Below are 23,242 nucleotides of genomic sequence, written 5' to 3'. Positions count from 1 at the left end.
GAGTGGCTGCTCAGGCTGATCTGACCCAGAACCCATGGAGGGCCCAACGGGGGAGCTGGCTTAAACCTTCACTTGAAGGTGCCATGCCCAATCTGAGCAATGTTGACTACTAAGGGATGCTCGCTCTTCAGCAGTTTGAGGCCAGCCCTGAAAGAAATGCATGGGCCTGAGGAGACAGATGGGGCTGCAGCCTGGAGCTACCATCGGAGTCTTCATCCTGTCCTTTCTGGATCTGCAGGCAGCCTCCTTCCTACCAGACTCCAATGTGCCCAGGGCATATCCCCAACCAGCCTCTTGCTCACCTCACTCCTCGGTCTATCCCATTTGCTTTCTGCATCCTGCTAATGACTAACACCCGCTTTTATGTTTCTCCATCATGTTTACCCCTTTGCCCACTGTGTGGCAGCTTTAAAAAGGGGCCCTTCTGGAGAATCTTTATTCATAGGCTCAGTTGTGGGGAACCCTGCAGGAAGAGCTCTCCTACCTGTCTACTGTATACACACTTGCAGGGTCACCAGAGCCTCCACCACTGTTCTGGAACTTAGTCTCCTATTATCCCCACAACCCACCCCCAACATCTGCTCCAATGCAATGGGATCTGAAAGGTAAAACTGTCAATAACTAAAATGTCATTTTCTCATCTCCCCATCCCTGGTAGAGCGTGAATGGGAAAGACAGAAAAAGCTCAGAGAAAGGTGGGCTCAGGGGTTTAGACTGCAGCCTTGCATTAGTCCGATGAGGGATGCGTAAGTCTGCCAGGTGAAGCTGCAGAGAGGCAGTGGGGACTGGGACACAGTTGGGAAGGAACTCATTTTCATCTCCTCCCCCACTTTGGATGACAGTATTGCAGATTTCCAAAACAGCCTCTTTACCTGGGCTTCAAATCTACTTTGTTCAGGGTATTTGGAAGACCAAGAATCTAGGATGACTCCGTTTACTATTTGGGGTTCTCTACATCACCTCCCGTTTGGCTCCAACAAAGTCAAGAGCTCCTCAGAGATGAAGCTGAGCAAGTGGGCAGCTGTCCAGTGTCCTCATGGCTGTTTTCCACGAGCGTCAGTTTCACTTCAGCCCATGAAAAGCACTATCCAGCTAGAGAGGGCGAGTATACTAACAGCACAGATAGTATTGCTAAGTGTATTTGCTGAGTTAGGCTAACAAAATGCTCCTCAGAGGAAAACTACAGAAGTCTGGAGATACAATATACCTTGTTCTTGCTAGAGATCCACAATGTACAGCAAACTATTTCAAGGTTCTAAAAAGTCTGTCAGTATGTCTTTCTACTTGGTGAGTACCATAGCATACATGATGCTCTGCCTCCACTCACTCCACCGGCATTGTGTGGTAGTCTTTGATGCATTAGGCACAGTGCCCCTGACTGCGTTTGATTGTCCATGTAAAGGAGTCTGAGCCAGCTTTAGGAAACCCCTGCCTTGCTGTGATAGCAATCTTTGGAAGATGATGGGTACTAGGGTGATGGTTCTCAAGAGGCTAGCCTTCAAGGATGGAAAGCCAGGTTGGCTATCTCCCCTGCTTGGTCCATGCCAAGGTATCAACCCCAAGGACTCCCTGGAAATGGGCACTGGGATATGAGGTAAATGCCATGTGTGGAGTTCTAGATGCTGGTGCATTGCTTCCAGCCAGGGTGTTCTCTGAGGAGCTTCCCTAGAGTCTCATAAGGACATGCTCAGAAGCGTACGTGCTCACTGCATCCCCTTCTAAAGGGTATTCAAAAAGGCTGTTAGCACAACAGATTCCCCGCAGCCCGCAGGATCTGCTAGTCTCTGACTGTTATCTCTTACAGTCCCTGACTATTATCTCATTGGTAATAGTCAACATTGAGGGAGGTACAGAATGGACCCTTGCTCAAAACTACAGCTAAGAGAATAAAAGGGGAAATTTCTGGGAATATGATGTAAAAAACAGACCCAACCAGTGATATGAACTGGTAAACAAACTTTCTGTTCATCTGGCCAATCCCCCCGAAAATCATCCAAACAGAAAACACTCCAGAAGAGCCTGGAATATTCTTTCATTGTCCTCAGCTATTTAGTCCTGTCCATCTTGGGTCTTGTGTCATACCCTTCCAGGGAATGACTTTCAAATGCTAGACTCTCAAAGTATGATATACCCTCCCTTGCTCATTAAAGACTCGCAGCCCAGCTGCCGTGTTGGGTTGGCAGTTCTCCTTAACTATAAGCTCATGTGGGCAGGACCGAAGCACATCAGGTCTCCACTGCACTCCACTGTGCGTGGTGAATGTCATACAACAGATGCTGAATCAAGACTCATCAATAAATGAACAGGGCAATAAATGAAAGATGGATGCATGCATGCATTGGTAGATACATGAATTCAATCTTAGCATCTTGTGGAGAGGTCTGCCATTTCCGCAGCCCCATAATCTGGCTACCCTCTCTTCTACCTGGACACTGGATGGAGGGAGGGTGGGTCTTCCAGTCCTTATAGGAGCTCTTGCTAGTGGCATGGAAAGGAAGCCAATTCACTGTCTGGCTGTTTGGCTCAGTCTCAAGTTCAACCAAAACCACTATGGTTGCCCTCTCAGCAGTTCCCACCCTCTGTCCCACTGAGTGTCTAACTGGCCTAACTGCTTTCTGTGGAGCCCTTACTTCTGCCAGGGCCTCAGCCTCCAGGGACTTGTGGTCCCCTAGGCTGCTGTGCCGGGTAGAGCCGCAAGTTGACCTCATGGAGAGCCCTTCTGCCAGTGCCTTCTTGTCAGGGTAGTTGATGCTGCCGGCGCTCCCGAATGTCGCCATCCTCCTCTTCTCAGGGCTCTCAATCCGCCCACGGCTGAGGGGGATTTTGTGGGGGCTGCTGGGGCAGGCAGCAGCTCGGGGTGGCGTGTCTATGCTGGGACCCAAGCCCCGGGGTGGGCTGTGTGTGTCGCCCCCGCTTCGGCGCCTGGGGATGGCCGCTCCGTCAGACCGTAGCCGCACTCTGCAAAGGAGCCAGGGGCAGGGAGCATGGGGCAGAAGTCAACCCTAGCCAGTCTCAGAATGGGCCAGCCAACCCCCAAGCCATAGCTACAAGCTAATCTAGAGCAGCTCGCACAGTGAAGCCTCATTCAGCCCGACCACACAATTTGGCGATAAAAGGGCCAGCTCAGACCTGTGACACATGCCCTAAAGGGGAAGAGTAACTTGGCCCAGGGAGGAGAGCCGAGAGTGGGAGCCAGGCTAGCTGCACTGCAAACCAAATTTTAAGTCAGGTCCAAAACAGAAATGCTGTGGCTAGCTGTGGTCATGTGTGTGTGTGTATATATATATATATATATATATATATATATATATATATATATATATATATATATAGTCTGAAGCCTTTCAGACTCTAGCTGGTTTGAAACAATGAGGCTTGACTGTACCCAAAGGCCACACTAAGCACAGGAGGGGAGCCCTGGGAATGAAACACCTGCTCACCACTGTCACCCACCAAACTCCCAAGAGCAAGGCTACCTATACAGCTTTCCCAGATCTTGGGAAGTAAGTCACTGAAGAGTGAACACACCTCCACCTGTGCCTATGGGTACTTTATCCACCTCCAGGGTTCTACTGGTATAAAAGGGTACGAGTGACAATCAGTAGGACAAGTCTTTGACCCATGTCTGCCACGAGCTTTCCTGTATTCTCTCCATTTCCCTTCTGTGAATACATTGACGGACTATCCCTCATCTGCCCAAATTGGGGTGGGGTTGAAAATAACTCAGACTGTGTGTCCTACGGAGGTCACCCAAGGTAAAGAGACCTTCGTGAGGGGAGGGAAGGCTGGATGTGGATGAGGGTAGGGAGGGACAGAGGCTGGATATGGGCCAAGTTCCACTGGATTAGTGACAATTCAAACCCTCTGCCCCAGCAAAGCTAAGCAAGCCTGCAGGTGCCCCAATAGGACCAAAGCATAGGTGTTGGGGAGGAAAAGATTTTGAGAAAGAAAAGAGAAAGGCTGATAGAGGGAAGAAGGTGAGGAGGAGAGAGGCAGGAGATGGTATGTTCCTCTTAGGAACTGGGACCATACCATCCTCATCTATGGACCCAGCCTTCGGCTTCTTCACCCATGGTTCCTATCATCTTGCAGTGCTCGAAGCTGAATTGAGCAAACATCACTAAAAAGAGGCCTCAGGACCTCAACTAAAATAAATTCTTAATGGCCCCATTTATGCTGCCACAGGACTCTCTTGCTCTCTCTGCAAAGACTGAGTTGATCACATGACCCTCCTGCTGCAGCAGGTAGATGGGGCACAGACTTTGATGTTCTAAGAGGACAAGGGGTGTGGGGTGAAGCAGAGAGAGGCTGTCAGCCTTTTCTCTCTTCCTGTTCCCCGGGTGACTTGCACAGCTCCTTGTTGGCATATCGGTCACGTGACACAGCCAGGCTCAGTGGAGAAACTGGCATATCTCCTCCCACCAAACAGGTAGGTGGAGTCGGGTATCAACTTTCACAGATGAAGGTGTGAACTCTCTGTTTAAGTGGTGTGTTTCGGGGATGGGGGGACTGTGGGAGCTTTACATTTTCAAAATATTGTATAACAACAGACAGCTAGGAGGAGGTGCAGGAGCTGGAGAGAGAAGGAAAAGCACACGCCAGTTTTTCCCTCATGTCTCCCTCTCTCTCATTATTATATTAAAATTTTAAGACAGGCTGGGCTATGATTATTATTTAAAATAAGAAGCTCTGCAGTGCCAGCATAGGTCTTCCTCTTCCTTCACACCCCCTACACACCAAAGCTGGGTCAGTTCACACCTGGAATCCTTGGGCCATCCCAGCCAGCCCACCCAGCTGTACTCAGGGTCATGGTTTGCAGAATCAAGGAGCTGTAGGAGTCTCCTCCTCCCCTTCCTACCCTCTTGCTTCCCCCAATTCACAAACACGCAGACAAATGGGGCGCTAGTGGGACAAAAATGAACCCGCATTTCCTACCGGCCCATCACCCCCCCAAAGCCATAATCAGAGATGTGCTCTGTGGGGGACTGGAGGTCATTCTTGGAGGAGGCCTTGTCATCCAGCAGTGGTCCACTGCTGGCCTCGCTGTCAGCCTTTTGACTCAGGCTGTCGGAGAAGGCATCGTCCCTGTGGAGAAGAGAAGAGTGAATTGGAGGTGGTCCCCGTCCTCTGCAGGAAGGCCCAGGATGCCCAGAGCTCCTCCAAAGCTGTCTGCACACACCTATGGTTGCCTGTACCAGCAGCCCAGACTGAGCACCTTCCGTCCACGCATGCCTACCACATGCTCCCATAGCCAGGCTCTTTCATGGGTGGCTCCTTTGGATTCCACCCCCATTCCACTGTTTCTTTCCCCTTCTCTACTTTGTCCTCTCTCCGAGACCCTCTCAATGATGGAGACAAGGTGGAGAAATGGGTGTTGGAGTCTACAAGCTGAGCACAGGGTGCTGAGTGCTGAGTCTCCTAGCACAGAGTGCTGTATGCTGAGTTTCCTATGGCTTCATGCAAAGTGGTTCAGAGTCAAGCAAGGCGGGGGGGGGGAGCTACCTCCCTATCTGGGGTCCAGGATACTTGCGAGGTGGCCCTCTATTACAGCATCCCCTTTCTCATTTGCTTGGCCTTGGCCTTTGTTCACACTCAGAACCCTGCATCACAACATAGGCTTGGGGTTCCCCTCCTGTGCGGTTTAGCTCCATGGCTGCTTCCAGGATAGGTCAGCTCCACTGAGCCAATCCAAGCTAGAAGGGAATGAGAGCCTAGGAAGGACCTTACACAAAGTCCCAACTTCTTTAACTTTCTGACAGTGCCAGATATTTGGGATGTATGGTGTTTTTAACTCCTTAAATCATTAAAAATGACACCTGGTTAAAGTAAAACGGGATGCTTGCGTTTCTCCACTCCCTGAGAAGGTCACATCTGGAATGGAGGGCTGTGAGCATTAAGGGGTGGTGAGCTGATCTCTGGCTACAGGGACAGCTCAGGATAGTAGAGGGATATGAAAAGACTATGGGATGCTAGTGACCGTGGTGGATGGTGAGAGCCCTGGTTATGGCATATGGGTCTGGATGGCAGTCTAAAGGATGAACAAGGTGCATATTTCTTTTGTGGATTTGCACTCAGAGGGACTTAGATAAAAAAAAAACATTCTTAGAGATCATCAAGATTTGATATTGATCCTGGGAGAACAAATTGCCAGCATATAACCCAGTATTCCCCTTCTACTGCCCATTCCAGACATCATTAATCTATTACCTCACTCTTCACAGAAGGCCCCAGTTCTCACTCACATGTCCTGTACAACTATGTACTGATGAGGGATGAGTCCATCCACGCCATTGTGACGGCCCTCCCACCAGTCCTCTGAGGCACGGTGGTACAGGAGCAATGAGGCCCCTTTTTTGAAGGACAGCTCACGAGGGGACCGCCCCACATAATCAAACTTGGCGATGGCCTCGATCTGCTCCACTTCTGAAAGAAAGTCAAGAGACAGAACATCTGTGAGGTGGGAGGGAAGGCCCAAGACTCAGACAGCCTGGGCTTCCGTGAGGAAGATGGGCAGCAGGCTTGATAAGCACAGGTGGTCTGGGGCTTGGGACCAGCCCTCTAGGTTTAGACTCCTCCCCACTGTCAATCTTAGGCAATCCATGCGACTTCTCAGAATGTCCAATGGGTACCAGGCTCAGTGGTGCAGACCTGGAATCTCAGGGTTCTAGAAGGACTAAGAGTTTGTAACCAACCTGGGTTATACAGCAATAACCTATCTCATAAAAAAAAATCAAATAAATGAACAAATATAAAACGTCCGCAGGGAGCTGGCATGCCAGGTCCATGTTTTCCATTGCATGATTATGGAAACCAGTTTGGCTAAGCGTGATAATGCAGACCTGTAATCTAAGCACTTGGGACGTGGATGCAGGATAACAGGAGAGGGAGGCTAGCCTGAGCTACGTGTGTGTTTGAGGAAATTCCTTTTCCTTCTACACCTCAGCATACATCCTACCCCCACCCATGAGCCCCTTTCTCTCTTGTCCACTTACACAGAAGTATCACGTACTGCCTGTAGGACTAGCTTTTCATTTCTATCCACTCACGATGCTTTCAAGGGGCTCTTCAACTTCCGAATGGTGAATGGAAATAAGGACACAGCACAACCAAAACTCATGGGTACAGCTACGGCTCGGGTGGAAATTTAGAGATGTAGATGACAGTGCTAAGAAAAATTCTAAATCAGTAACCTCTGTCTTCACCTTTAAAAAAAACAGGAAGTACAGGGGCTAAAGAGAAGGCTCAGTGGTTAAGAGCAGGCTGCTCTTCCAGAGGACCTGGGTTCAATTCCCAGCACCTACAACTCAGCTCAGACTCCAAACGATCTATCACACTCTTCTGACCTCCAAGGGCACTGCATGCACATGGCACACAAGCATACATGCAGGCAAAACCTCATACACATAAACTAAAAAAATTAAAATATAAAAATTAAAGACAGTAGAAGTGTAAACTAAGCGGGATGGTGGTGGAGCATGTCTTTAATCCCAGCTTGGGAGGGCAGAAGCAGATAGATCTCAGTGAGTTCGAGGCCAGCCTGGCCTACAAAACAAGTTCCAGGACAACAATTACACAAAGAAACCCTGTCTTGAAAAAAAAAAGTGCAAACTAAAGATAAGGCAAGAAGAGGCGGGGTGGGGGGAGCAATACAGATTAGAGTAGAACTAAATGAGACAGAGACTAGGAAAAGGTCCAAGCTGCTTCTTTGAAAAAGATCAATCCAATTAACCAACGTTTGGCTAAATAAACTAAGAAAACAAGAGAGAAAAATCACATTAATAAAATTCAAAATCAGGAATGAAAGAGAAACATTAATGTCATTACTTGGGAGGAAAAAGGGTATCATAAAGAAATGTTACCAACGATTATATGTCAGCAAATTAGATTAAGTAGAATGAAATGGCACATTACTAAAAAAAAAAATGTAGACTCCTGAAACTGACTTGAGAAACTGAATATCTGGGGCCAGCAAGAGGACTCAACAGGAAAGAATGCTTGTCACCAAGCCTGACAACGTGTTTGATCCCTGAGTCCTATATGAAAGAAGGAGAGAACCAACTCCTGCATGCTGTTCTTCAACCTCACAGACATAAGTCTCAACAAACAAATGGAAAAAACAAAAAACCCAACACCTGGGGTCAGGAAGATGGCTCATGGGTAAAAGTGCTTGCTATACAAGTTTAATGATTTTATTAAACAATGTAGGGGGGGGGGGAAAGCTGGATCCAGTAGTCCACATCTGTAATCCAGCACTCTTGTGGTAAGATGGAAAGGGCAGACATAGGAATCACCCAGAAGTTCACAGGCCTGATAGCCTGTAGCATGCAGTGGCAGAAACAAGAGAAACCATGAGGTCTCAACAAGATGAAGGAGAAGGTTGTCCTCTGACTTCTAGGTGCATGCCACACCATGCATGTGTCTGCCCAGCATGCATGCACATGCACACGTGCTAATAATACATTTTATAAAAAGAAATAGAAAACCTGAATGAGTCTCTGAGAACACGAACTAACTACCAAAGCACCTACTCAGAAAGAAATGCCCAGTCCCATGAGGCTTCACTGCTGAATTCCACCAAACATTTAAACAACAATAATTAATCACCACATCTTCCAAAAACCACAAGACAGGGAAACAGTTGGCGACCCATTTCATGAGGCAAGTATTATCTAACACAAAACCTGGAATATATTACCAGAAAACCGCAGGCTGACATCTCTTATGAATATGGATGAAATTCTTCTCTACAAAATATTAGCAAACTGTATGCAGAAATATGTAAAAGGAATTGTTCTCCATACCTGAGAAGAGTTTATCCCAGGAATGTAAAATTGGTTTAATATCTAAAATTTAACAATTCTTGTCAATAAAATAAAAAGAAAAATTGACATGATCATCTCAAAAGATGAAGAAAAGCATTTGGCAAACATTAACAAGTTTTCCTAGCAAAACACTTCAGAAAAACAGGAACAGAAGGGTGCATCCTTGACTTGATTGAAAACCTCACTGCTGGGTGGGAGAGATGGCTCAGCCATAAAGAGCGCTTGCTGTATGATCATGAGGACTGGGGTTCAGATCCCAGCATCCATGAGACAAGTCAGGCACCTGGCAACACACCTGAGATCTCAACTCTGAGACAAATGAAGAAGGAATGATCACTGAGGCTTACTAGCTTCTGGTCCAGCAGAAAATGTGTGAACCTGGGTTTGGGGATCCTGCCTCAAAGAAACAGTGATCATGGAGGATGCTCAACAGCCCTTTCCTAGTCTGCATATGTGTGCCAGGCATGAGTACACATGCACACATATGCATGAAAATACAGTCACACACAGACACTTATTTAAAAAAAAAAAGAAAAACCCTGACAGGTAATAATGCATCTGGTAGGAAACCACTGGCTGCTTTCTCTGTGTGGTGGTTTGAAATGAGAACGGCCTCCATGGGTTTGTTATGTTTGAATAGTTGGTGCCCAGTTAGTGGAACTGTTTGGGAAGGAATACGAGGTGTAGCCTAATTGGAGAAGGTGTATCACTTGTGTGTGTGTGGGGGGGGGGGGATGGTTAGACTCTAGACCTCTGATGCTGTAAGCCCCAAATAAACTCTTTCTTCTATAAGTTGCCTTGGCCATGGTATCTTATCACAGTAATTTTTAATTATTTTTATTTTATATGTTTTAAAAAAGAAAAATATCTTTTTAAAATTTTATACAGCGAGGCCTGATCTCTCGGCGCCAGGAGAGACAGCATTGGGGTGAGTTTCTGGCCCCGCGGCGCCAGCCTCCGAAGGGGAGCTCAGAGGTTACTTGGCCCCCTATCCTTCTTGGGCTCTCTGCAGGGCCTCCACTCCCTGCATACTGCCTCTTTCTTCCTAGGCCACCCAGCTCCCATCAGAACCCTCCCCACTTCGGCCCCACTGCCCTCTTTCTGCACATAACATCACCCAGCCCAGCCTGTCTGGGCACTGGGTCCGAATCCTCGGGGCACTCAAGCGGGCAGGACTCCCTTTGTTTCTATCGCCTGCCTGCACCAAGCAGGGTAGGCGCTTTGTTTGCGACCTGCCCACCAGCACGGATGCCTGATCTCTCGGCGCCAGGAGAGACAGTGTTGGGGGTAGGCACTTTGTTTGTAAGCTGCCCAAACAGCACGGAGACCTGATCTCTTGGTGCCAGGAGAGCCAACGTTGGGGAGATTCAGCGTTGGGTAGACAAGGAGACCTGATCCGGTAAAAGAAGATTCATAAGGGAGCATTTGGAAGAAGAGATGGGCAGACGCCAAGGCAAGAATTCGCCCAACAAGCTGAAAAGCAACATGAAGCCACCAGAAACCAGCAACCTCACAACGGGAGGACATGAACACCTTAATCAAGAAGAAGTAGAAAAGATTGACTTCATGAAAGTGATTGACGCCCTTAAACAGCATGTAAAAAACGCCCTTATAGAAATGGATGAGAAATATAACAGAAAGTTTGAAGAATTGAATAAATCAGTGAATGATACCCTAGAAAACCAAGGAAAAACAATCAAACAAATAATGGAAACAGTTCAAGACTTGAAAACTGAACTGGAGGCAAAGAAGAAAACACAAACAGAGGGCCGGCTGGACATGGAAAATTTAAGTAAACAAACAGAGTCTACAGAAACAAGCATAACCAACAGAATACAAGAGTTAGAAGAAAGAATCTCAGATTCTGAAGATGCCATAGAGAAAATAAACACACTGATCAAAGAAAACAGCAAGTTCAACAAACTCTCATCACAAAATATTCAGGAAATATGGGACACAATAAAAAGACCAAACCTAAGAATAATAGGAGTAGAAGAAGGAGAAGAAGGGCAGCTCAATGGTCCAGAAAATATATTTAATAAAATTATAGAAGAAAACTTTCCCAACTTAAAGAAAGATATACCTATGAAGGTGCAAGAAGCATACAGAACACCGAATAGGCTGGATCAAAAAAAAAAAATCCCCTCGCCATATAATTATCAAAACACAAAGCATACAGTATAAGGAAAGAATATTAAGAGCTGCAAAGGAAAAAGGCCAAATTACTTATAAAGGTAAACCTATCAGACTTACACCTGACTTCTCCATGGAAACCATGAAAGCCAGAAGGTCCTGGATAGATGTACTACAGAAACTAAGAGACCATGGATGCAAGCCCAGATTACTATACCCAGCCAAGCTTTCGTTCACTATAAATGGAGAAAATAAAATTTTCCAGGATAAAAACAAATTTAAACAATACGCAGCCACAAATCCAGCCTTACAGAAAGTAACAGAAGGAAAATCACTAACCAAGGAGTCCAACAATGACCACAATAACTCAGACATCTAGAGACCCTTCACCAACACAAATCAAAGAAGGGAAACACACAAACTCTACGACTAAAAAAATGACTGGAGTTAACAACCACTGGTCATTAATATCACTTAATGTCAATGGACTCAACTCACCTATTAAAAGGCACAGGCTAAGAGACTGGATACGAAAACAGGATCCAACATTCTGCTGTTTACAAGAAACACACCTCAACCAGAAAGACAGGCACCTACTCAGAGTAAAGGGCTGGGAAAAGGCTTATCAAGCAAATGGACCTAAGAAACAAGCAGGTATGGCCATACTAATCTCTAACAAAGTTGACTTCAAACTTAAATCAATCAGAAGAGATGGAGAGGGGCATTTTATACTCATAACAGGAACAGTTCATCAGGATGAAGTCTCAATCCTGAACATCTATGCCCCTAATATAAAAGCACCCACGTACGTAAAAGAAACATTGCTAAAACTCAAGGCAGCCATCAAACCGCACACACTAATAGTAGGAGACTTCAACACTCCTCTCTCACCAATGGACAGGTCAATCAGACAGAAACCTAACAGAGAAATAAGAGAATTAATGGAGGTAATGAATCAAATGGACTTAACAGACATCTATAGAACATTCCACCCAAATAGGAAAGAATATACCTTCTTCTCTGCAGCTCATGGAACCTTCTCAAAAATCGACCACATAGTCGGTAACAAAGCAAACATCCACAGTTACAAAAAAATATTAGTAACCACCTGTGTCTTATCAGATCACCATGGATTAAAGTTAGAATTCAACAACAATGCTACCCCCAGAAAGCCTACAAAGTCATGGAAACTGAACAGTCAACTCCTGAACCATACCTGGATTAAGGAAGAAATTAAGAAAGAAATTAAAGTCTTCCTGGAATTCAATGAAAATAAAGAAACAACATAATTAAACTTATGGGACACTATGAAAGCAGTCCTAAGAGGAAAGTTCATAGCACTAAGTGCCCACTTAAAGAAAACAGAGAAAGCTGACATTGGAGACTTAACAGCCCACCTGAAAGCTCTAGAAAAAAAAAGAAGCAGACTCACCTAGGAGGAGTAGAAGACTGGAAATAATCAAACTGAGGGCTGAAATCAACAAAATAGAAACACAGAAAACAATCCAAAGAATCAATGAAACAAAAAGCTGGTTCCTGGAGAAAATCAACAAGATTGACAAACCCCTATCCAAACTAATCAAACGGCAGAGAGAGAATTTGCAAATTAATAAGATCAGAAATGAAAAGGGGGACATAACCACAGACACAGAGGAAATTCAGAGAATCATTAGATCTTACTACAAAAGCCTATATGCCACAAAACTGGAAAATGTAAAGGAAATGGACACTTTTTTAGATAAATACCATATACCAAAGTTAAACCAGGACCAGGTGAACAATCTAAATAGACCTGTTAGTCGAGAAGAATTAGAAGAGGTTATCAAAAACCTCCCTACCAAAAGAAGCCCAGGACCAGATGGTTTCAATGCGGAATTCTACCAGAACTTCCAAGAAGACCTAATACCTATACTCCTTAATGTATTTCACAATATAGAAACAGAAGAGTCATTGCCAAACTCCTTTTATGAAGCTACAGTCACTCTGATACCAAAACCACACAAAGACTCAACCAAGAAAGAGAATTACAGGCCAATCTCACTCATGAACTTCGACGCAAAAATCCTCAACAAAATACTGGCAAACCGTATCCAAGAACACATTAGAAAAATTATCCATTATGATCAAGTAGGCTTCATCCCAGGGATGCAGGGCTGGTTCAACATACGAAAATCTATCAATGTAATCCATCATATAAATAAACTGAAAGAAAAAAACCATATGATCATTTCATTAGATGCTGAAAAAGCGTTTGACAAAATTCAACATCCCTTTATGATAAAAGTATTGGAGAGATTAGGGATACAAGGGTCATACCTAAATATAATAAAAGCTATATACAGCAAGCCGACAGCTAACATCAAATGAAATGGAGAGAAACTTAAAGCCATCCCACTAAACTCAGGAACATGACAAGGCTGTCCACTCTCGCCATGCCTCTTCAATATAGTGCTTGAAGTTCTAGCAATAGCAATAAGACAACATAAGGGGATCAAGGGGATTCGAATTGGAAAGGAAGAAGTGAAACTTTCGTTATTTGCAGATGATATGATAGTGTACATAAGCGACCCCCAAAACTCCACCAAAGAACTTTTACAGCTGATAAACAGCTTTAGTAATGTGGCAGGATACAAGATCAACTCCAAAAAATCAGTCGCCCTCTTATACACAAAGGATATGGAAGCAGAGAGGGAAATCAGAGAAGCTTCACCTTTCACGATAGCCACAAACAGCATAAAATATCTTGGGGTAACTCTAACCAAGGAAGTGAAAGATTTATTTGACAAGAACTTTAAGGCATTGAAGAAAGAAACTGAAGAGTATACCAGAAAATGGAAGGACCTCCCTTGCTCTTGGATTGGGAGGATCAACATAGTAAAAATGGCAATTCTACCAAAGGCAATTTATAGATTCAATGCAATCCCCATCAAGGTCCCATCAAAATTCTTCACAGATCTTGAGAGGACAATAATCAACTTTATATGGAAAAACAAAAAACCCAGGATAGCCAAAACAATCCTATACAATAAAGGATTGTCTGGAGGCATTACCATCCCTGACTTCAAACTCTATTACAGAGCTACAGTGATGAAAACAGTGTGGTACTGGCATAAAAACAGAGAAGTCGACCAATGGAATCGTATAGAAGACCCGGATTTTAACCCACAAACCTATGAACACCTCATTTTTGATAAAGGAGCCAAAAGTATACAATGGAAGAAAGAAAGCATTTTCAACAAATGGTGCTGGCATAACTGGATGTCAACCTGTAGAAGAATGAAAATAGACCCATATCTATCACCATGCACAAAACTCAAGTCCAAATGGATTAAAGACCTTACTATCAGTCAGAACACATTGAACCTGATAGAAGAGAAATTGGGAAGTACCCTACAACAGATGGGCACAGGAGATCGCTTCCTATGTGTAACCCCAACAGCACAGACATTAAGGGCAACATTGAATAAATGGGACCTACTAAAACTGAGAAGCTTCTGTAAAGCAAAGGACACTGTCACCAAGACAAAAAGGCAACCTACTGACTGGGAGAAGATCTTCACCAACCCCGCAACAGACAAAGGTCTGATCTCCAAAATATATAGAGAACTCAGGAAACTAGACTTTAAAATGCTAATTAACCCAATTAAAAAATGGGGCACTGAACTGAACAGAGAATTCTCAGCAGAGGAAGTTCAAATGGCCAAGAGACACTTAAGGTCATGCTCAACCTCCTTAGCGATCAGGGAAATGCAAATCAAAACAACTTTGAGATATCATCTTACACCTGTCAGAATGGCTAAAATAAAAAACTCCAATGATAGCCTTTGCTCGAGAGGCTGTGGAGGAAGGGGTATCCTCATCCATTGTTGGTGGGAATGCAATCTTGTGCAACCACTTTGGAAATCGGTGTTTCGGTTTCTCAGGAAATTCGGGATCAACCTACCCCTGGACCCAGCAATACCACTCCTGGGAATATACCCAAGAGATGCCCGATCATATGACAAGAGCATTTGTTCAACTATGTTCATAGCAGTATTATTTGTAATAGCCAGAACCTGGAAACAACCTAGATGCCCTTCAATGGAAGAATGGATGAAGAAAGTGTGGAATATCTACACATTAGAGTACTACGCTGCGGTAAAAAAACAATGACTTCTCGAATTTTGCATGCAAATGGACGGAAATAGAAAATACTATCCTGACTGAGGTAACCCAGACCCAAAAAGATGAATATGGGATGTACTCACTCATAATTGGTTTCTAGCCATAAACAAGGGTCACGGAGTCTACAATTGGTGATCCCAAAGAAGCTAAGTAAGAAGGTGAACCAAAGGAAAAACATATAGTTGTCCTCTTGGCTATGGGAAGTAGACAAAATGGCCGGGGAGAAAATTGAGATCTTGGGGGTGGGGTGGGATGGGGGTAAGGGGAGATCGGGAGAGAAAAGGGAGAAGGGGAGAATGGGGGGAACTTGGGGAAAAAGGAGGATTGGGATAAAGGAAGGTTGGATAGGGGAGCACGGAAGCACAATTCCTAGTTAAGGGAGCCACGTTAGAGTTGGCAAGAGACTTGAACCTAGAGTGGCTCCCAGATGCCCAAGCCAAGGTCCCCAGTTAGTTCCTTGGGCAGCTGAGGATAGGGAACCTGAAATGACCCTATCCTATAGCAATACTGACGAATATCTTGCATGTCATCATAGAACCTTCATCTGGTGATGGATGGAGATAGAGACAGAGACCCACACTGGAGCACTGGACTGAGCTCCCAAGGTCCCAATGAGGAGCAGAAGGAGAGAGAACATGAGCAAAGAAGTCGGGACCACGAGGGGTGCACCCACCCACTGAGACAGTGGAGCTGATCTATTGGGAGCTCACCAAGGCCAGCTGGACTGTGAATGAAAAAGCATGGGATAAAACTGGACTCTCTGAGCATGGCGATCAATGAGGGCTGATGAGAAGCCAAGGACAATGGCACGGGGTTTTGAACCTACGTAATGTGCTGGCTTTGTGGGAGCCTAGCCAGTTTGGATGTTCACCTTCCTAGAAATGGACGGAGAGGGGAGGACCTAGGACTTACCACAGGGCAGGGAACCCTGACTGCTCTTTGGACTGGAGAGGGAGAGGGAGAGGAGTGGGGGGAGGGGGAGAAGGGTGGGAGGAGGGGGAGAAGGGTGGGAGGAGGGGGAGGGAAATGGGAGGCTGGGAGGAGGTGGAAACTTGTTTTTTTTCTCCTTTTCTCAATAAAAAAATGGAAAAAAAATTTTATACAGCAATCCCAGTTCCCACTCCCTCCCCTCCTCCCATTCCCTCCATCTCCCCCCTCACCCCACCCCCATAAGACACCTGGCAAAAAAGAAGGCAAGACAAGGGCTTTCATGAATATAGTCAAAACAATGAACAACAAAATAAAAACGGATGAATTGGACTCTATTAAAATTAAAACTTTTTGTGCCTCAAAGGACAACATTTGGAAAACAATATGCAAGTCTCATAATGGAAGAAAACATTTGAAAATCACATTTGAGATAAGAAACTTATATTTAGAATATGTAAAGAGCCGTTACAACTCAATACTAAAAAGACAAATTTAAAATGGGCAACAGACCTAAAGACAGAATATTTACTGTTGCTTTTCCAGGAGATAGAAGGTTTTAGTGCTGCCCCTCAGCACCATGGGTCCTCATGTACTGAAGGGTAGCTATGCTGCTTGAATATCTGTGAGACGGTGGAGACTAGTCCTGTGGCCAGCTCCAGCAGGCATGAGAGCCCCTGTGAGATTTCTGACCTAGACTCTGCCCACTATGTCTTAGTGGGTAAGGAGGCCTGAGCCCATTTAACTCAGACTGCTCATCTGTGTGGTCCCCCTCCCCCACACATCTGTTTCTCTCCACACTCCACACTATCCAAGCAATTCTCAGGTGCCCCTACATGGGCAGGTCCCTTTTAGCTCACACTGTCAATCTGTTCTTTGAAAGGTGCTTCCAATCTGTTGAAGTCTGCTGAGAGTTCGGAAACTTTTTGAGGATCTCCTCATTCATCACCAGGTCCCAGGTCCCAGGTCCCAGCAAAGGCCTGGTGCAAAGCAGATCCTCAAGCTGGGGCCAGGAACAGCAGAGGAACAGGGGATACTTTCCTCTTAGACATTTGTCTCTGAGGACTTTTACTGATCCAGGCAGAACACACAGAGGATGACATGGGCCAGGAGTGGTGTGTTGTAAATGTATAGCACCTACCAGGATTTGCTCTATGTGGACCTATGCTAGGACCCAAGGCAAGCATTAAGCCTTTTCTGGGTCCCTGTCCATGCTGAAGGGCCCCCGTGCTACCTGGAGCAGTGGGGCTGTGGGTACTGCCTCTGTGATTGGCTTGAGTAAGCATGAGAGATCCCTGTGGGTCTTTTGGCCTAGACCCTCCCCCTACTCACCTTCGTCACTGGTATGAGGCTCTGTGCCATTGTCATGGTCAACTTCATCAATCGTCCCTGGCTCACTGTGTGGGCTGTCGCTGCAAGCAAACATAGGAAGAGGACTTGTTGGGGACTTTCCTGAATACTGCCTTAGTGACCCTAGCTCTGGAATGGACTAGATTGTCAAAGGCTTGAGTATGTGTATTGAGAGCATCATCCTCAGTGTCACCATGTTTGGAGGTACAGTCTAAGCAAGGACGATCAGACCATAGGGGCTGTGTTGTCAGAAACTGGTGTTGATCAAGGCCAGTTATATGAGAGCAGACTTACTGCGTTAGCCCTGATCCCTTGGGGCTCTCTTGCTTGTTCTCACACTTTCTTCCCCTTTGCCTTCCACCATGGGATGATTTAGCATGAATGCCCTCACTACATGTGGTATACCTCTTAGTTTTCAGAACCCTGGGCTACAGAGACTTCAGTTCAGTATTGATGATACAGTCTCAAGTATAGTAGCCGATGTGGGCTGAAATGCTTAAGTGCTCAATGAGATTCAGACGGCAGCGGGAAACTGCAAGTATCTGAAGGCCAGGGCTCTCCTCATGGAGTGTGTGTGTATGTGTGTGTGTGTGTGTGCGTGCGTACGTGCCAGGTTTTCATCAAGCTATTAACTGGGTTCTACTATATCCCACTGTGTTAAGTAGGAAGGACACAATGAGAAATCAAGTGGACCAGGTCCTGACCTCACTGCTCACATTCTAGGGAGAGCAAACAGCCCACGTAATGGGGCCAGTGCATAAAACAGTTGCTAGATGAAATAATGATTTATAAAAAATAGGTCTAGATGAGAGCAGGAGAGGGAACCAACATAGAATGATCTGGATGGCTTTTAATAGGAGGTGACATTTACGATGCCATTAAAAAAATAGCTTTAGGCAGCTCAGCTGGTAGTGTCTAGCATGTCCAAAGGCCTGCCGTCTCTCTCCGGCATCACACGAACCTGGCCTAGTAGTGCATGCCTGTAATTCCAGCTCTCAGTAGGTAACGGCTGGAGGATCAGAAGCTCAAGTGAGCTTCGGCTATATAATGAGTTTGGGGCCAGTCTGGGCTACCTGAGACTGTTTTTAAAAGAACAAAAAGAGATAGAGACTATATTGTGAAAAATTCCCCATTGCCACCAGGATTAGATCCAGATCAAGGGCATCAGAACCGGCCTCCAGCTGACCTATGCAGCCTGGCACCTCACCACCCCCGTCACACACCCCACCCTCAATAACCCGAGACTCTTTTCACTCTGCTGAGTGCTGCAAGCCTCGGACTTTCTTGCCCTAGTCCTCTGTGAACTGGCCCCAGTTTCGGTTGCTGGCTTGGATCTTTCTTTACCTCCTTGGGAAGCCTTTCCTGGTGGCCTGTGATTGGCTCAGGGGCTCCCTCTGAACTAACTTGCCTCTGGTCCTCTTAACACTCCTCCCACTGAAGCTACTCTACCCCAGGCACCATCCCTGCCACCTGAAGATCCAGTCCCCAGAGGATGCTGGGTGGAGGGGGTGGGCACTGCTGAACGAATGGATTTGATCCCTACACTGAGACCTTCAGACCTTCATTTCTGTTTTTAGTTTTGAAAATACTTTCAAAGTGACCATGTGATTGCTAATTTTCTAGTCTCACAGGAAATGAAGAAAAGTGTCAAAGTGGTGAGTGTGTATTGTGCATGTGTAAGTTGTATGTCTAGCTTCTCTTTATGCTGAAACTGTGCTTTTCTAGCTGCATGTGGGTCCTTTACAGTGTTAGGACAGAGAGCTATGACCAGAGGCCACTGTGACCAGACACCCTGTGGCCCTTCATGTCTGTTTGGAGAAGAATGTGCACTGAGACAGACAGGCTTCTTTAAAGCAGTTGCCTAGTAACCCTAGAGAATGGGGGCAATTGAAGCATCCAGGCATTCTTTAATCAAAAGCCCAAATTCCCACTGGCCATGACAGATCAAGTCTACAAACCCAGCACTTATTGAGGCAGGAGGAGCACAAGTTCAATACCAGATTTGGCTAAATAGTAAGACTCTTTCAAAAACACCAAACTAAAATGTCTAAGTTCCCTGCAGGCACCTGGCAGAAAGACTTAAGTGTAGTGTTGTGTTGACCTGGGTTGGGGACAATGTAACAGCTGGAACATCTGACTTGTCTCAAGCAGTATGCTTAGTAATTTTCTCTTCTCTGCCTTCTTAATTAAAAACATAATTGGTAGAAAAAGCATACAAATTACACATTTGTAGGGTATCGTGTGATCATTCAATAGATACACAAATTGGGTGATAACTGAGGTAAACATACCTGTTTCCTTAAACATTTACCTTAAAATAATTATTTGTATGCGGGGTGGAGGGTGGGGAGGATGTGTGTGTGTGTGTATGTGTGTGTGTGTGTGTGTGTGTGTGTGTGTGTGTGCATGCAGGTGCCTGTGGAGGGCAGAAGAGGGCATCAGATTATCTGGAGCTGGAGTTCAGGCAGCTGTGAGCTGGGTTCTGGGAAATGAAGTAGAATCCACTATAAGAACAATTCATACCCTCAGCTGCTGAGCCATCACTCTAGCCCCAACATGGATCTTTTTTGTTCTGTTTTGGTGCTGAGGCTCAAATCAGGACCTCCCACACAGGAAGTATATGCTCTACCAGCGGGCTATGTTCAGAGCCTCTCTGTCGTTTTTTTCAGCGCAAAAACTTCCCTTCACCCTAGTTTCCTGCAACATCTGGAATGCTGGCGCTGTCTGTGGTCACTCTTTCACTACAATTTAAACACAAAGTCATCTTCTCTCTCTCAGGCTTAGCTTGGGGAAGGCAGCCAGGCCTGGACCCGCAAAGGCTCTTAACTGTTTCTCCTGACACAGGGAGTCCTAACAGCTAGGAGAGTTACCACTAATGATCGCTGACCTGAGGTGGGACATTGAGACAAGAAGCTCTGGAAGAGAGAACTCCTGGATGGGAGAGGTTGGTGACAAGGGTATCACTTCAGCTGTTGAGGTCCATTATGGGGACACCCACTCTTCTGCTTCCTGAGATAGGCCTCACACATGGCCAGCCACCACATTATGAGAGCTCCTCAGACTCAAATGGAGCCCCCAGAACAATTCCTGGGAACTTCCTATAGGAATGTCTGGGAAAGAGAAGCTCTTCTTCTGTTGGGGATGCAGAGAATGGGTGACGAAGCTTAAGGTGCTCGCTGGCTGCCTTCTGCCAGCCATGAAGTGAGATGCTGAAGCCAGCACAGAAGTAAGCAAGGTCAGGGTAGGAAACTTCAGGGCCAGGTCCTGATAACAACAGCCGCGCCTCTGCGCCCAGCTATATCTGATGACACAGTTAAGTCAACGCACGTTTGGCTTCAGCTATTTGAAAGTGTGTTTTATTCCTTGCAACTTACAAAATCTTAGCCGATGTATCTGTTGCTCACGCGGGACTATGGCAAAGTCTGCGTGGAAAACTATGTATGGTACACGGACCCTAGTGTAATGAGAAAACTGGAAGGCTTCTGACTGTTCCTAACAACGATAGGATGGTGCTAACGGTCATATTAAGAGGAAGGGTGCCTTACCAGTACTCTTCCCCTCCAGCCATGCATTTTTCATACACGGGTCCCTCTAGCTCCCGCGGGCTGGGGAAGATGGCTTCATGGTGGATGATGATGGTTTTGATGACTTCATTGACATGCGCCTGGCAGGATACAGGGTCCTGCCCATCAGGGATATGCATGAGGGTGGGCCCGAAGCAGATGGCCAAGTTGTAGGGATCCATCATGTTCTCATCACTGTACTGGGAAAGGCTAGGAGAGAGCAGGTACCCACCGTTCACCCAAAAGGCAGATCCTCCTCCATGCTTTCTTCTGTGGGGGAAAGTGGGACGCCACACAAATGCAGGAAGCTCCTGTATTCCGATTTATCACAGTAGTGTTTTTAAGAGCCTTGGGACACCCCTCCCCCAGGAGGCCAGTCGGAGGGCTCCCCGGGCCAGTACTCACTGATTGAGGAAAGCAAAGAGGTATCTCATGACCACGATGACCACGCGGGGCAGGGTGATGAGGATCTGCTGGATGGGGTGCACCCTGTCAGCTGGGTTCTCCAGTTCTGTAAGGCACAGAGGGTTCAGGATGCCTGTTACCCATAAAGCAAGGCAGCAGATATCTCCAGACCCCACCTCCTCTCTGTTACAGGGACTTGAGCTGGTCTAGAAGACCATGGAGAAATCTACAGAGAGGTACCTGGAACTCCAGTAGCAGAAAATCTGGAGCAGCTAGGGACTGCTAGGAAAGAGTATCCTGTCTGAGGATCAAGGGAGTGTCACGAACCCCAGAGTGGACATGTGACATCCAAAACCGATGGCTCTAAAGTGTTCTGGTAGAGGAACTGACATACGCTGCTGTATGGTCTCAGATAGTTTAAGTTTCTGTCATTGGCAGTCTTGGAGTCCTGATGACACAGGCAGGGATGGGGGTTTAGTAATGTGTAGCAGGCACCAGCCACAGCATAGGCCTGGCACACCACAGTCACTCAGAAAAGAACAGTGCAAACACAGGCTCCTTGAATGACTTATTGACGAGATGGCTTGGCACATGCCAAGCATCTCACCTGGGATCGGTTCTCAAGTGAACCTTAAAGAGCCAAATGCTGATATTATGGCCTGCAAGACAGAGCAGGACCTATAGAGTTGACAGCCTAGAACTACAAGCAGTGTGATGCCGATGATGTGTGTCCAGCCAACATGCCACACGTCAGTGATGTTTTCCTCACAGTATCCCAGCTCCCTAAAGCCACTGCTCTCCTCAGCAGTCAACATGGCAGAGCTACAGACAATCTTGCCTGCTTCAACTTCTGGCCACTGTTCTCCCCCGGGGTCTGAAAACTATCTGGAGACACACCTGTCTGTGAGGTGTTATTGCCAAAGTTGGAATGCTTGTTTCCTGACAAGGCATTGCGTGGGATGTATAGCTAAAGGAAGCCCATTCTGGCAGCAGCCCCCATATGCCCTGACTGTGGATCATGTGCAGAGAGATGTTGTTTGCCTTAAATTTCAACAGGGTTATTGATCCCTCTAGCTCACCTTCAAGACCTGGCTGGAGAAAGTTTCACCCAAGTAAGATATCAGTCAGTATTTTACGCATAAATTCCACTGCCTCTTTACAAGTCCTCCAGACCCACCTGTCAGTCATTCACGGCAGGTACCCCCTCTTTGGTTATTTACTACATTGTATTTTTTTTAGATTTAGATTTAGTTATTATATATACAACGTTCTGCCTGCAGGTCAGAAGAGGACACTAGATCTCATTCTAGATGGTTGTGAGCCACTAAGTGGTTACCAGGAATTGAACTCAGGACCTCTGGAAAAGCAGCCAGTAATCTTAACCTCTGAGCCACCTCCCTGATTTTTTTAAAGAACTTTTATCATTCTGTTATAAGAAAAAATGGACAATCCTTTGTTATAACTAGGAAAGAGCATACAAATATGTAACGGCGGGGCTATGTTCTAAGACATGCCGAAGGCAGGGAACCCATCTGTACCATATCCTTTAGCATACACACCTTTGGGAAAATTTACCTCATGAAATAGACACAGGAAGGTACTAGCAGTCAACAATGAATGAGAACAGTTAGAGCAGTGCATGGGATGAAGATCACTTAAAACTTAGTATTTCTAGGATTTCCTATTCAAAACCCCGCACTGCAGTCAACTGGGGGATAACTGCAACTCTGGCAATCAAGAGCACAGAAGGGGAGCTACTGCTCAACAAATGCAAGGGGTGCCACTAAACGACAAAGGCTTTGAAAGATGACCCTGGCGATTGCATTTGGACGGAGGTTGATGTGTGAAAGATTCTCTATGCCATAGTCAGAGCCGTAG

The 23,242-nt window shown here is 46.0% G+C and overlaps 1 protein-coding gene across 2 annotated transcripts in view; it reads right to left on the bottom strand.

The window, feature by feature from the left end:
* LOC121442700 (SLIT-ROBO Rho GTPase-activating protein 3-like) overlaps positions 1–23,242 on the bottom strand; it is a 232,791-nt gene that overhangs the window by 6,574 nt on the left and 202,975 nt on the right. For both annotated transcript variants that reach the window (XM_041644313.1, XM_041644314.1), the window contains exons 16-21: positions 21,365–21,470; positions 20,942–21,169; positions 17,379–17,458; positions 6,243–6,423; positions 4,936–5,085; positions 2,631–2,958 (exon numbers count right to left, since the gene is read on the bottom strand). In XM_041644313.1, coding sequence (XP_041500247.1) covers positions 2,631–2,958; positions 4,936–5,085; positions 6,243–6,423; positions 17,379–17,458; positions 20,942–21,169; positions 21,365–21,470 — 1,073 coding nt within the window. The remainder of the gene's footprint in view (positions 1–2,630; positions 2,959–4,935; positions 5,086–6,242; positions 6,424–17,378; positions 17,459–20,941; positions 21,170–21,364; positions 21,471–23,242) is intronic.

The sequence above is a fragment of the Microtus oregoni genome, unplaced genomic scaffold (genome assembly GCF_018167655.1).
Source record: "Microtus oregoni isolate MIOR12 unplaced genomic scaffold, Mior012 000094F_ref0000399, whole genome shotgun sequence".
In the NCBI taxonomy this organism is placed as follows: Eukaryota; Metazoa; Chordata; class Mammalia; order Rodentia; family Cricetidae; genus Microtus; species Microtus oregoni.
This window is presented reverse-complemented; position numbering and strand designations above follow the sequence as displayed.